Raw genomic sequence first — 12,062 nt, 5'->3', positions numbered from 1 at the left:
GCATCTATTAAGAAGCACCTACTCCAGTACTCTTTGCCTGGAAAATCCCACGGACAGAGGAGCCTGGTGGGCTGCCGTCTATGGGGTTGCACAGAGTCAGACAGGACTGAGCGACTTCACTTTCACTTTTTACTTTCATGCATTGGAGAAGGAAATGGCAACCCACTCCAGGGTTCTTGCCTGGAGAATCCCAGGGACGGGGGAGCCTGGTGGCTGCCGTCTATGGGTTGCACAGAGTTGGACACGACTGAAGTGACTTAGCAGCAGCAGCAGCAGCATTAAGATGATAATATGGTTGTTAGTTTTCAATTTGTTAATGTAGTGTATCACTCTATTTGCAGTTATTGAAAAATTCTTGCATCTCTGGGATAATCTCACTTGATCATGGTGCATGATCCTTTTAATGTATTGCTGGATTTGGTTTGCTTATATTTTGATGAGGATTTTGCACCTATGTTCATCAATGATATTGGCCTGTAATTTATTTTTTGGTGGTAGCTTTGTCTAGGTTTGTTATTCGGTGGCCTCATAGAATGAGTTTGGGAGAGTTCCTTCCCCTTCAGTTTTTTTGGAATAGTTTGAGGAGGATCAGTTTAACTCTTTTTTTTTACATGTTTGCTCAGTGGTAAAGAATCCACCTGCCAATGCAGGAGACTTGGATTTGACCCCCGTGTTGGGAAGATCCTCTGGAGAAGGAAATGGCAACCCACTCCAGCATTTTCTTGCCTGAGAAATCCCATGGATAGAGGAGCCTGGTGGACTACAGTCCATGTGGTCACAAAAGAGGTGGACATGACTTAGTGACTAAACCACCACAAATGTTGAATACTAAAGAATTCACCTGTGAATTCATCTTGTCTAGACTTTTGTTTGTTGGGAGTTTTTAAATCATGGTTTCAATTTCAGTACTTGTGATTGATCTGTTCATGTTTTTTATTTCTTCTGGTTTAGTCTTGCAAGATTGTGCCTAAGAATTTGTCCGTTTCTTCTAGGTTGTCCATTTTATTGACATACAGTTGCTTATAGTAGTCTCTTGTGATCCTTTGTATTTCTGTATTGTCAGTTGTGACTTCTTTTTCTTTTCTAATTTTATTGACTTCAGCCTTCTTTTTTTCCTTTTTTCTTCTTAAAAAATATTTATCTATTTCAGCATCAGTTCAGTTCAGCATGCCAGGTCTTTATTTCAATATACAGGACCTTTAGTTGTGGTATGCAAACTCTTTAGTTGTGGCATATAAACTCAGCGTGTGGAATCTAGTTCCCCCAGCAAGTCTGCCTGTTTGGGGAGTGTGGAGTCTTTGCTGCTGGACCACCAGGGAAATCCCTCTCATTTTTCTTGATGAGTCTGGCTAAATCAATTTTATCTTTTCAAAGAACCAACTTTTAGTTTCATTGATCTTTTTAAAAATTGATTTCTTCATGTTTATTTCATTTATTTCTGTTCTGATCTGTTGACTCTCTTTCCTTTGTGTTTTGTTTGTTGTTCTTTCTCCAGTTGCTTTGTAAGGTTAGGTTGTCTGAGATTTATCTTGTTTCCTAAGGTACAGTTGTATTGCTGTGAACTTTGCTCTTACAACTGCTTTTGTTATGGCACAAAGCGTCAGGTTTTGGATCATCATGTGTTTGTTTTTGTTTGTCTCTAGGTCCCCCCCCCCCCCCAATTTCCTCTTTTATTTATTCAGTGATTCATTAGTTGTTTAGTAACATGTTGTTAGGCTTCACATACTTGTGGTTTTTTACAGTTTCTTTCTTATAATTGATTTCTAATCTCTTAGTGTTGTGGCTAGAAAAAGTGCTTGATATGATTTCAGTTTTCTTAAACTTACTGAGGTTTGCTTTTTGGACTAGCATGTGATCTACCCTGGAGAATATGCCATGTGCTCTTGAGAAGAATGTGTAGCCTGATGCTCTCATAGGAATGTTTTATAAATATCAATTAAGGCTGTCTGGTCTAATATATCTTTAATGGTCTGTGTATCCTTATTGATTTTCTGTCTGGATGATCTGTCCAGTGATAGAGGTGGAGTTTCAAAGTCCCCACTATTATTGTGTTACTGTTGACTTCTCCTTTTGCAGCTATTAACAGTTGCCTTATATGTTAAGGTGCACCTATTTTGGGTGCATATGTATTTTCCATTGTTATATCTTACTTCTGGGATTGATGTAGTATCCTTCTTTGTCTCTTGTAGTATCCTTCTTTGAGTCTTTAATTTTAAAGCTTGTTTTGTCTGATACGAGTATTGCTACTCTGGCTCTCTTTTGATGTCCATTTGCATGGAATATGTTTTTCCATTCCCTCACTTTCATTCTGTGTGCGTCTCTGATTCTGAAATGAGTATTTTGTAGGCATCATATGCATGCTTCTTGTTTTTGTATCCATTGAGCCACTGTGTGTCTTTTGGTTGAAGCATTTTATCCACTTACATTTAAGGTAACTATTGATATATATGTTTTTATTGCCATTTTGTTAATTGTTTTTATTTTTGTAGGTCTTTTCCCCCCTTTTCTTGTGATTTGATGACTGTTTTTAGTGTTTTGTTTGAAATCCCATCTTATTTCTTGTGTGTATATCTATTATGCATTTTTGGTTTGCAGTTACCATGAAGTTTTTATATAGCAGTCTTTTTTAAGTTACTGAATTCTTAATTTCAAATGCATTTAAAAAACCCTGCATTTATACTCTTCCCTCATGATTATGGCTATTGATGTAATATTTTACATCTAATTGTTTTTTGTATCCCTTAACTGCTTATTGTGGATACAGATGACTTTATTACTCCTGTCTTGTAACCTCACTACTAACTTTGTGAATGGATTCTTATCTTTACTGTATGTTTGTCTTTACCAATGAGGCTTTTCATTTTGTAATTTTCTTGATTCTAGTAGTGGCCTTTTCTTTTTTGCCTGGAGGAGTTTCTTTAACATTTGTTGTAATGCTGGTTTGGTAGTGCTGAATTCTCTTAACTTTAGCTGGACTGAAAAGCTTTTGATTTTGCCATCTAATCTGAATGAGAGCTTTGCTGGGTATAGCATTCTTGATTGTAGGTTTTCCCCTTTCATTACTTTAAATATATCATGACACTCCCTTCTGGCCTGCAGAATTTCTGCTGAAAACACAGCTGATAGCCTTATAGGAGTTCCTTTGTATGTTATTTGCTACTTTTAATATTCTATCTTTACTATTTGGTGTTTTGGTTACAATGTGTTTTGGTGTATTCCTCTAGGTTTATCCTGTATGGGACAACTCCATTTTCTGGGCTTGCGTGACATTTTTCTTTCTGAGGTTAGGGAAGTTTTCAGCTATTACATCTTCAAATATTTTCTCTGGCCCTTTCTATCTTATCCTCCAGTGACCCCTATAATATGAGTAATTGTATGCTTGCTGTTGTCCCAGATGTCTGTTTAGTGGCAGTGATTTTCACTACTCAGTCTTCCAGCTCACCAGTTCATTTTCCCATATCATTTAGAGTACTGTTGATTCCTTCTAGTGTATTTTTTATTTCAATTATTGTATTCTTCATCTCTGTTCAGCTGTTCTTTATATTTTCTCTTTGTTAAAAGAATTCTGACTTCTCTCTCCCTCTGTGCATCCATTTTCTTCCCAATTCTTTCCCTCATCTTTACGATCCTACTGTGAACTTTTTCTCAGGTAGATTGCCGGTCTCCTCTTCACTTAGTTCTTCTTTTGGGGTTTTACCTTTTTCATTCATCTGAAACATATTCCTGTGGTGTCTCATTTTGTCTATGTTGGTATTTGTATTTTTGTGTATGTGGCAGCTTTGTTACCTTTCTGGACTTTGGAGTAGTGGCCTTTCATGTTCCAGCAGTGCCCTCTCTTCTTGTTACCTAAACCATATACCTGCATAGGCCCTTCTGTTGTGGCAGGCTGACTGTGAGTGGTCTGGTAGGCCTGGTTGGCTGCTAGTCTAGTTGGTTGCCAGGCACTGCCTTGTGTGAATGTTGCTGGCTACTCGTTAGTGTCAGCTGGTCATGAGGCAGCTGTTGCAGAACCCTAGGGAGTGCTGGGGGTAGTGCTGGCTCACTGTTGGCTAGAGATAGTATCCTGCAGACTCTGGGGCTCTTGCCCACCTATTGGCAGGTGAGGCCAGATCCTGGGGTTAGTGCAGGACCACTGGCAGGTAGAGCTGTGTCCTAGAGCCCGGTCCAGGGCCCAGGGTCCCAGAGCTCATTTTAGATGATTGTTGTTGGAGGCTGGTTCCTGACACAGTTGGATATGGGGCCTGGGTGTCCCAAAGGTTGTTGGCCTGCTCGTGGGCAGGGCCAGTGCCCAGCTGGTCCCAGGGTAGGGTCTGACCTGCTGTTGCTGGACTCAGTGTGCAAGCTGTGGTATTATAGTTTTTTGCTTCTGGTGTCTGCCCTCCTGGTGGTCGAGAGGCTTGTGTGAGCTTCCTAGTGCAAAGGGCCCAGACCCAGCTCTTGGCACCCTGGTGAGGAAATCTGTGTTTAGGGCCTTGTCTGGTGGCGACTGTGAGCTCAGGAAGTCTTTAAGCAGCCTGTTTGTGGATGAGGCTGTGTCTCTGTTCAGTTAGTTGTTTGGCCTAAGGCATCCTACAAACTGTTGGGTGGGTCCAGGTCTTGGTGATAGTGAGCCAACATGGCAGCCACCATCAGCTCATGCAGCTGAATGCCCCAGCTATGCCTGTCACCAGTGTCTATGTCCCTAGGGTGAGTCACAGCCACCTCATGCCTGCCTAGAGGACTCTCCAAGACCAGTAGGTAGGTCTGGCCCAAGCTAATTTCAGATTACTGCTTTTGCCCTGGGTTCCATTGTACATGATATTTTGTATGTGCCCTTTAAAAATGAAATCTCTTTTCCCCCAGTTCTGTGGGGCTTCTGCAAGTAAGCCCACTGACCTTGAAAGCCAAATGCTCTCGGCACTTGTCTTCCTAGTGCTGGACTGCAAGGCTTACATGGGGCTCAGATCTCTCATTCCTGTGAGAGAGCCTCTGCAGTATACTTATTCTCTACTTTGTGGGTTGCCCATCCTCAGGGGCAATATGAGTCTGTCCCTCCTACCTGTCTGATTATGGTTCCTTCTTTGTGTCTTTAGGTTCCATCCTTTTTCATCTGCAGTTGTTCTGTAGAGAGTTGTGGTTTTGGGTGTACTGGTGGTGCCGAGGTAAAAGCATTTGCCTACAATGTGGGAGACCTGAGTTTGATCCCTGGGTCGGGAAGATCCCCTGGAGAAGGAAATGGCAACCCACTCCAGTATTCTTGCCTGGAGAATCCCATGGACGGAGGAGCTTGGTGGGCTACAGTCCACGGGTGGCAGAGAGTCGGACACGACTGAGCGACTTCACTTCACTTCAGTTCACTTCATGAGAAAAGGTGAGCGCAGGGCCTTTCTACTCCATCGTCTTGCCCACTCTCTTCAGTCATAGCCTTCTTAATGCTTTTTCATTTATTTTCAGAATTCATTTGTTGTTAAGGCCCCAGACGCTTAATTTTCTTCCTTCAATCTTAAGTTTTAACGTTACTGATTCCATTGCTTAGTTTGTTGTTGTTCAGTTGCTACTCTTTGTGTCCCCGTAAACTGCAGCACGCCGGGCTTCTTCTGTCCTCACTCTCCCGGAGTTTGCTCAAACTCAGGTCCATTGAGTCAGTGATGGCATCCAACCATCTCATCCTCTGCTGCTGCCTTCTCTCTTGCCCTCAGTTTCTCCCAGCATCAGGGTCTTTTCCAGTGACTTGGCCCTTCGCATCAGGTGGCCAAAGTATTGGAGTTTCAGCTTCAGCATCAGTCCTTCCAGTGAATATTTAAGACTTGATTTCCTTTGGAATTGACTAGTTTGATCTCCTTGCTGTCTGAGGGACTCTCAAAAGCCTTCTCCAGCACCACAGTTCAAAAGCATCAGTCCTTTGGCACTCAGCCTTCTTTATGGTCCAACTCTCACATCTATACATGACTACTGGAATTATTAATTTCATACCTTTCTAAATAATTGTTCACACTGAGAAATCTGCTTTTCTTCATTTCACACAAATGCATACATATATACACACTTATGTATATACCTGAAATATCTTAACTTTGTGGAGAACTTGGAAATATTCTAATTTTTTTTAAAGCTAGTCATAACCCATGCATTAATTGTAGAATCACAGTTTTGCAAAACACTGATCTAGTGAATCAGTGGTATTGTGGAGCCCAGTTTATGTTATTTAGCTTTATCTCCAGCCTCACTAGAAGTCACTTGTTATCCTAAGAAAAGGAGGGTCACTTCAAGCCATTTTTAGAGTCAGCATACCATAAATGAATGTAATTAAATTACAGAAATTATAAGAAACTCTGAGCTTTGGAGTAACATGGAACTAGGCTGAAATTCTAGTCTTTTTTTCTAAATCTGTGATCTTGGAAAAGTTACTTCTCTGAGCCCGTCTCTTCATCTATAAGCCAGATGTTAGACAATATTAGAGTGGTTGAAAGCATAAATTCTTGAGTCGTACATCCTGGATTCAAAACTAAGATCTTGGATCTTTAGCCTCTCTCTGCTGGATTATCAGTGAAAGGGGAGAGTGACATTTACCTCATAGTGTTTTGGGAACTAAGTGAACAGCAGGATGTGGCCTAATATATAGAAATCACTTTGTAAAAGTTAGTTGTAATTCTGAAGCAGTTAAAGTATGTTAGCATGAATCTTAACTGTATCAGTCATCCCAGAGACATCATAACATACAGATAAATTACTTACTTTGGTATAAACTTATTTTGATCTATTGTGGTATTCACATTTTTTTTCATGCCTTTCCTTTTGTTTTAATTTTCTAAGTCATGCTTTCCTTTTCTGTTCTTATTTACTGTATTCTCTGATTTATTTATAAATCATATCATTAAAATCTCAGATTTTTAACCACAAGGAACAGTTCATCTCAGATCCTAATAAAAGATGAAGGCCAGAGAGCAGCTTTGCCAATGCTTCAGTTAGTGACAAAGCTGGGACTGGATCCTGGTTCTTTTGACTTCCAACTTAATAAATATTTTTTCCACAGTACCAAGGTGCATTTTAGAAATAAATAGGTCAGATTCAGTATTTTAAGTGTACACTGGCTTTCATATATTCTTCCTTGAAATCTTAAAATTTAAAGGTAGTTAAATCATTAAAAAGTTCATCACCTTTCATAAATTTGATTTTAGCAGCATTTTTTTTTTGTTTTTCATGTCCCTGTAAGATTAACGCATCAAAATTATGTTTATAGTTTTTATATTTGTAACTGTTGAAGTGATAAAAATAGTAAATATTTCACATTAGTATTGTGAAAAACTAGTATATTTTTGTAGGGTATATAAATTTTATTTAAATTTTTATTATAAAAAAAATAGTTAGCAGACTGACTGAAATTCTTTATGGCCTTTGGATAATTTTTGTTTTTAACATTTGCTTTAACATTTTGGTACTGTCTATTCTAAACTATAAAAGTTATCTAATTTGTGAATAATCCAGGTTTGTTTGTTTTTTTCCCATCATCTTGCTTTTTCCCTTTATATTCATCAGTGCTTAATGAAGGAAAAGAGCAGGATATAGAGTTGGTGAGACTCAGAAACTCAGTTTTTCTGATTGTTACCTTAGTCGGCATAAGTTATTAAAATAAAAAGTCCATGTTTAGGATCCTCTTTGGATTTTGGTTTCCTGTAATCAAGTGTTTACTCTGTGGGAAGATGTATAATTCTGTTGAAATTCAGTGGTGTACCAGAAGACAACATAGGGCCTTATGAGAGAAGGCTCCAGCAGTGTCTGGTAGAAACTTGCTTTGGTGGTAAACAGATGGAGGCCTTTAGGGTGGGAAATTCTGAGAGGGGCCAGCCTTGGAAGGAGGGTTGTTTCTCAGAATGTGATGTGTATTCTGAGGTGGCAAATTGCTTGCACAGATACTCTGAGATTAGAGCACTGTTTGGGTCAATGGCAGCATTTTCTAGATACTTTTGACCCTTCCTTCATCTTTAATTCTTACATCAACATTAGAATTTGTGAACCGTAAAATCAGAATACAAAGTCTGATTTTTTTCCCTTACTTTTGAGCTTAATTATATGAAGAATCTGAAAAGGTTCATAAAAGTAATCAACCCTGTTTTTAGTTGTATATTTAAATCGTTACTTTTCTTGATGATAAAATATAAGACTTTTTTGGAAAATGTGGTTGTCAAATCTATATCTGGCTTGTCATACACATAGAAGTATATCCCTCCCTTATTTCCTGATCCAAGTCCAGACTCATATATATCTCCTTCTGACTCATATACTGTGGCAACCTCCTAGTCTGTCTCCCTCAGAATAGGTCTGATCCCTTCAAATGCAGTTTTCAGCCTTTATCATTGAGAGTTCTGAATCATTCCGTTTGCGAAGTATTCCTACTCCACAGTGTTTTCTTTACTCTCCCTGTCTCAAAAGACCTTTTCCTGTCTAGTTAGTATTAATACCACACTCTGATTTTCTAGTCTTCACTCCTCCCCCTTGTAGTCAAGCCATTTCCTCACTGTTCCTCTCAAGGTGCTTTTTTTTTCCTTTTACTACTTTGGACCATACTCTCTCCTCTCATCTTCCTTTTCCTTTTCTGAGCTCTTATTCTACACAGTACCTCACAACACAGCACTTAATTCTTTTGTGTATACAAAATCAGATTAGATCAGAGACTTCTGGAATTTCATCCCTGCTATCTTTAGAGTAGGTGCTCCATTAAAAAAATAAATAAGTGAATAATCAAGGGATAGCAGCCACAGAGGTAATGAAGAATCCTTTAAAAACCAAGGTGGATATTTTACTTGGGGGGTAGGGGAGTACAGAGTTGAAAAGTTGGAAGACTGAATGAGTGAGGACAGTTGTTACCTATGCTGAAGGATTTGGGGATGAGAGATCATGGAAGACAGGTATCCTGAGGCCAGTTGTTCTAAAATGCGTGAGATATATTCTTGGTGTCAGGTTTTATCTTCATTTCATTTAACACACTGGAATTGTCTGAGAGTTGAAAAATTGTCCTTCCCACTGCCACCCATTGCTGAGGTAGGTAGGTCCTTGGGAAAGGGAGGCATGGGGATGGGGAGCGAGGTCCAGTGAAAGACATGTAAAAGTATCCAATTGCTGGTATCTATGGAGAGAGAAGGAAAATAACTGGTAATTATGGTAGTAGAGTCCTAGGAGTCTAGTTTGAACAGCATTCTCAACTAATGCAGTAATTTAACTGCTGAGTGACGGAGTGGTGGCATTCAGCTTGTAGTTTTATTTGGCCATACTTCCCACATTCTTTCTCCTGAGGAAATGCCCAAACGTGTAGATTCGAGTGACAGCAAGGCAGTTAAATAATCTAGGATATGAATGTGGTTTTGTTTTACACTCCAACAGCTATAAAATCAATGAACGAAAATCTGGATCCTTTTTTTTTTCACTCCCTTTAAAAAATTGAATGGCTTCTTTACATTTCTTCTTTGGCATAACTCTGAATTAAAAGTTTAATTTAGGGATTGTTTAATTCCTATCCTTTATCTTCATCAAGAATCTAGAAGCTTTTTATAACTGTAAAAAAGTTGCAATTCTCTTGAGCTTCTGCCAGTAGCATAAAGTGATGCCAAAATTTATGTGTGGGAAAGTTGATTTCAATGAGGGTAATTTAGCTGAAGTTTAGTCTAAGAAACTAGTGTTTTGCTGCCAAGCAATTATTTGCATTTCTAACAAATGACTTATACTTTTTACCAGTGCTTTCCTTTCATCATAAACTAGTTACTTAAGTAAGTTATTGTCACTAATGGAATATTTCTATAAAGGAAACTATATTCTTGTTTAATTTGGTTAACCTCAGACTTTTATTTTTAATATGCAAGGTTGAATACTTCTATTAAATGTTGCCTTTTGTTTGAATAAAATCTATAGGAATTAAATCAACAGCTAGAAAAAAAGAAAGAAGTGGAAGACCGTGAAAAGAGAAAGATAATTGCTGAAGAAAAGCACAAGGAATGGGTTCAGAAGAAGAATGAACAGGTAAGGAGAAAAAAGGGCACACACGTACTGTATCTCGTTTATAGTCTTCATCCTGTTACTCCTAGTCATTACCTCTGTGTTTCTCATTTTCTCGTAGATTTTTTCTTTTCTGGCCTAGTTTCTGCCCCCTTTCCACCCCACCCCAGCCCTCTCCCCACCAAGGGACAGCTATCAGATCTTTTGTCCTTTGCTCTCTGCTCTCTCTCCCTTTTCCATCATGTGGCTTCCATTTGGATGTGGTTGCAGGTAGTCATGAAGTCTGTTATCTCCAGACCTGGCCTCCAAGAGCCTTGGATTTTCGTTTCTTCAGTAGGTAGGCACCTCTGGGCCTGCAAATCTAAAACAACCCATTTTTATCCATTCTCCTCTGACAGAACCATCATCCTGACTCCTTGATTTCTGATCTTAGTGTAATTTCTCAGTCACCAAGATGTAATTGGAATTCTCTTGTTTCTAATTGTCCATGCCTTTCCTTTATGATCACCTCTCTCCTGTTTGTGCTTTCTTCTTGTCTAGACTCATTATATTTTTCAGTTTATTTATTGTTCATTTGCTTCCCTAGTGGCTCAGATGGTAATGAATCTGCCTGCAATGCAAGAGACTTGGGTTGGATCCCTGAGTCAGGAAGATCCCCTGGAGAAGGGAACGGCTACCCACTCCAGTATTCTTGCCTGAAGATTCCATGGACAGAGGAGCCTGTGGGCTACAGTCCATGGTGTCTCAGATTCAGATATGACTGAGATTTCACTTCATTGTTTATTTCCCATACTGGAATGTAAGCCCCATAAGGGCAGGGGTTTGTGCCTCTTTGTTCAGTTATCCAGCAGATAAATCAGTATCTTGATGCTTAAAAGCCACCCAAGATTTGACTTCATCCTTTGTGTCCTTTGCAGAGAAATCTTGTCAAAAAGCCAAATGTCATTCCTCAGTTCACAAATACATCTTTTGTCATTCCCTACTCTCCTCTGAATAACGTTTGAACTGTTGTGGCCCGGCTGGTTAAATACCTTCTGCTCTCTGAACCATGTCTCCTTCACCTGTGCTGTTCTTCCTTCCACACTATCAGCCTCTGACTGGCATCTTTGGGGAGCACATTCAGGATAAGCATGGCCCATCTTCTGGGTGTATTAGTTTTGTTGGAAAATATTGAGAAGAAAAACATTATTTTTATGCTAAAGCAAGCACAGATATTTAATAGTATAGAACATAAATTTTATGGTATTTTTAAAATACACAGTAGAATTCAAAGAAATATTTGGCTTTGGATTGTGCTCCCAGGCCCTAGGAATATATGTTCACAAGAACTTTTGAGAACATTTCTGTTCTATTTCTCACCTTTTTTAATAATTATCTCCTCAATGTGGGATCTCATCACATTTTCCCCCCTACCTTTGGTGGCTCAGATGATAAAGAATCTGCCTTCAGTGCAGGAGACCTGTGTTCAGTCCCGGTTGGGAAGTTCCCCTGTAGAAGGAAGTGGCAACCCACTCCAGTATTCTTGCCTGGAGAATTCCGTGGACAGAGGAGCCTGGTCCATGGGGTCACAAACAGTTGGAAATGACTGAGCGATTTTCACTCAACCTCCTTTTGTTATCCAACTCAAAGTATTTCCTACATGAGGTATTCTCTGATCACATACTGGAAATTCTTTTCTTCTCTGAATTCTTGTTTAATTAACATCACTTTATCATATACTGCCATGTGTTATGTATATATTTTGTGGCTGCTTTTATTATGCATATGTCTTAACTTCTCATGTAATTTTAAGACTCTTCAGGATAGGAGTTATTTTTTAGCTGGTTCCCACTCTTTTTAACTTTCTATTTTTTATTGGGTTATAGCTGATTAACAATGTTGTGGTAGTTTCTGGTGAACAGCAAAGGGACTCGACCATACATATTTACGTATCCATTCTCCCCCAGACTCCCCTCACATCCAGTCTGCCACATAACACTGAGCAGAGTTCCCTGTTCCCTATACAGTAGGTCCTTGTTGGCTGTCCATTTAAAATATAGCAATGTGTACATGTCCATCCCAAACTTCCTAACATCCCTTCCCCCCATTCTTCCCCT

The 12,062-nt window shown here is 39.3% G+C and overlaps 1 protein-coding gene across 1 annotated transcript in view; it reads left to right on the top strand.

Annotated features, from left to right (window-relative positions):
• Window positions 1-12,062, top strand: part of CCDC34 (coiled-coil domain containing 34) — a 44,361-nt gene that overhangs the window by 15,525 nt on the left and 16,774 nt on the right. The window contains exon 3 of the mRNA XM_052652175.1: window positions 9,883-9,990. Within this exon, the coding sequence (XP_052508135.1) occupies window positions 9,883-9,990 (108 nt within the window). The remainder of the gene's footprint in view (window positions 1-9,882; window positions 9,991-12,062) is intronic.

Source organism: Budorcas taxicolor, chromosome 15 (assembly GCF_023091745.1).
Source record: "Budorcas taxicolor isolate Tak-1 chromosome 15, Takin1.1, whole genome shotgun sequence".
NCBI lineage: Eukaryota > Metazoa > Chordata > Mammalia > Artiodactyla > Bovidae > Budorcas > Budorcas taxicolor.
This window is presented reverse-complemented; position numbering and strand designations above follow the sequence as displayed.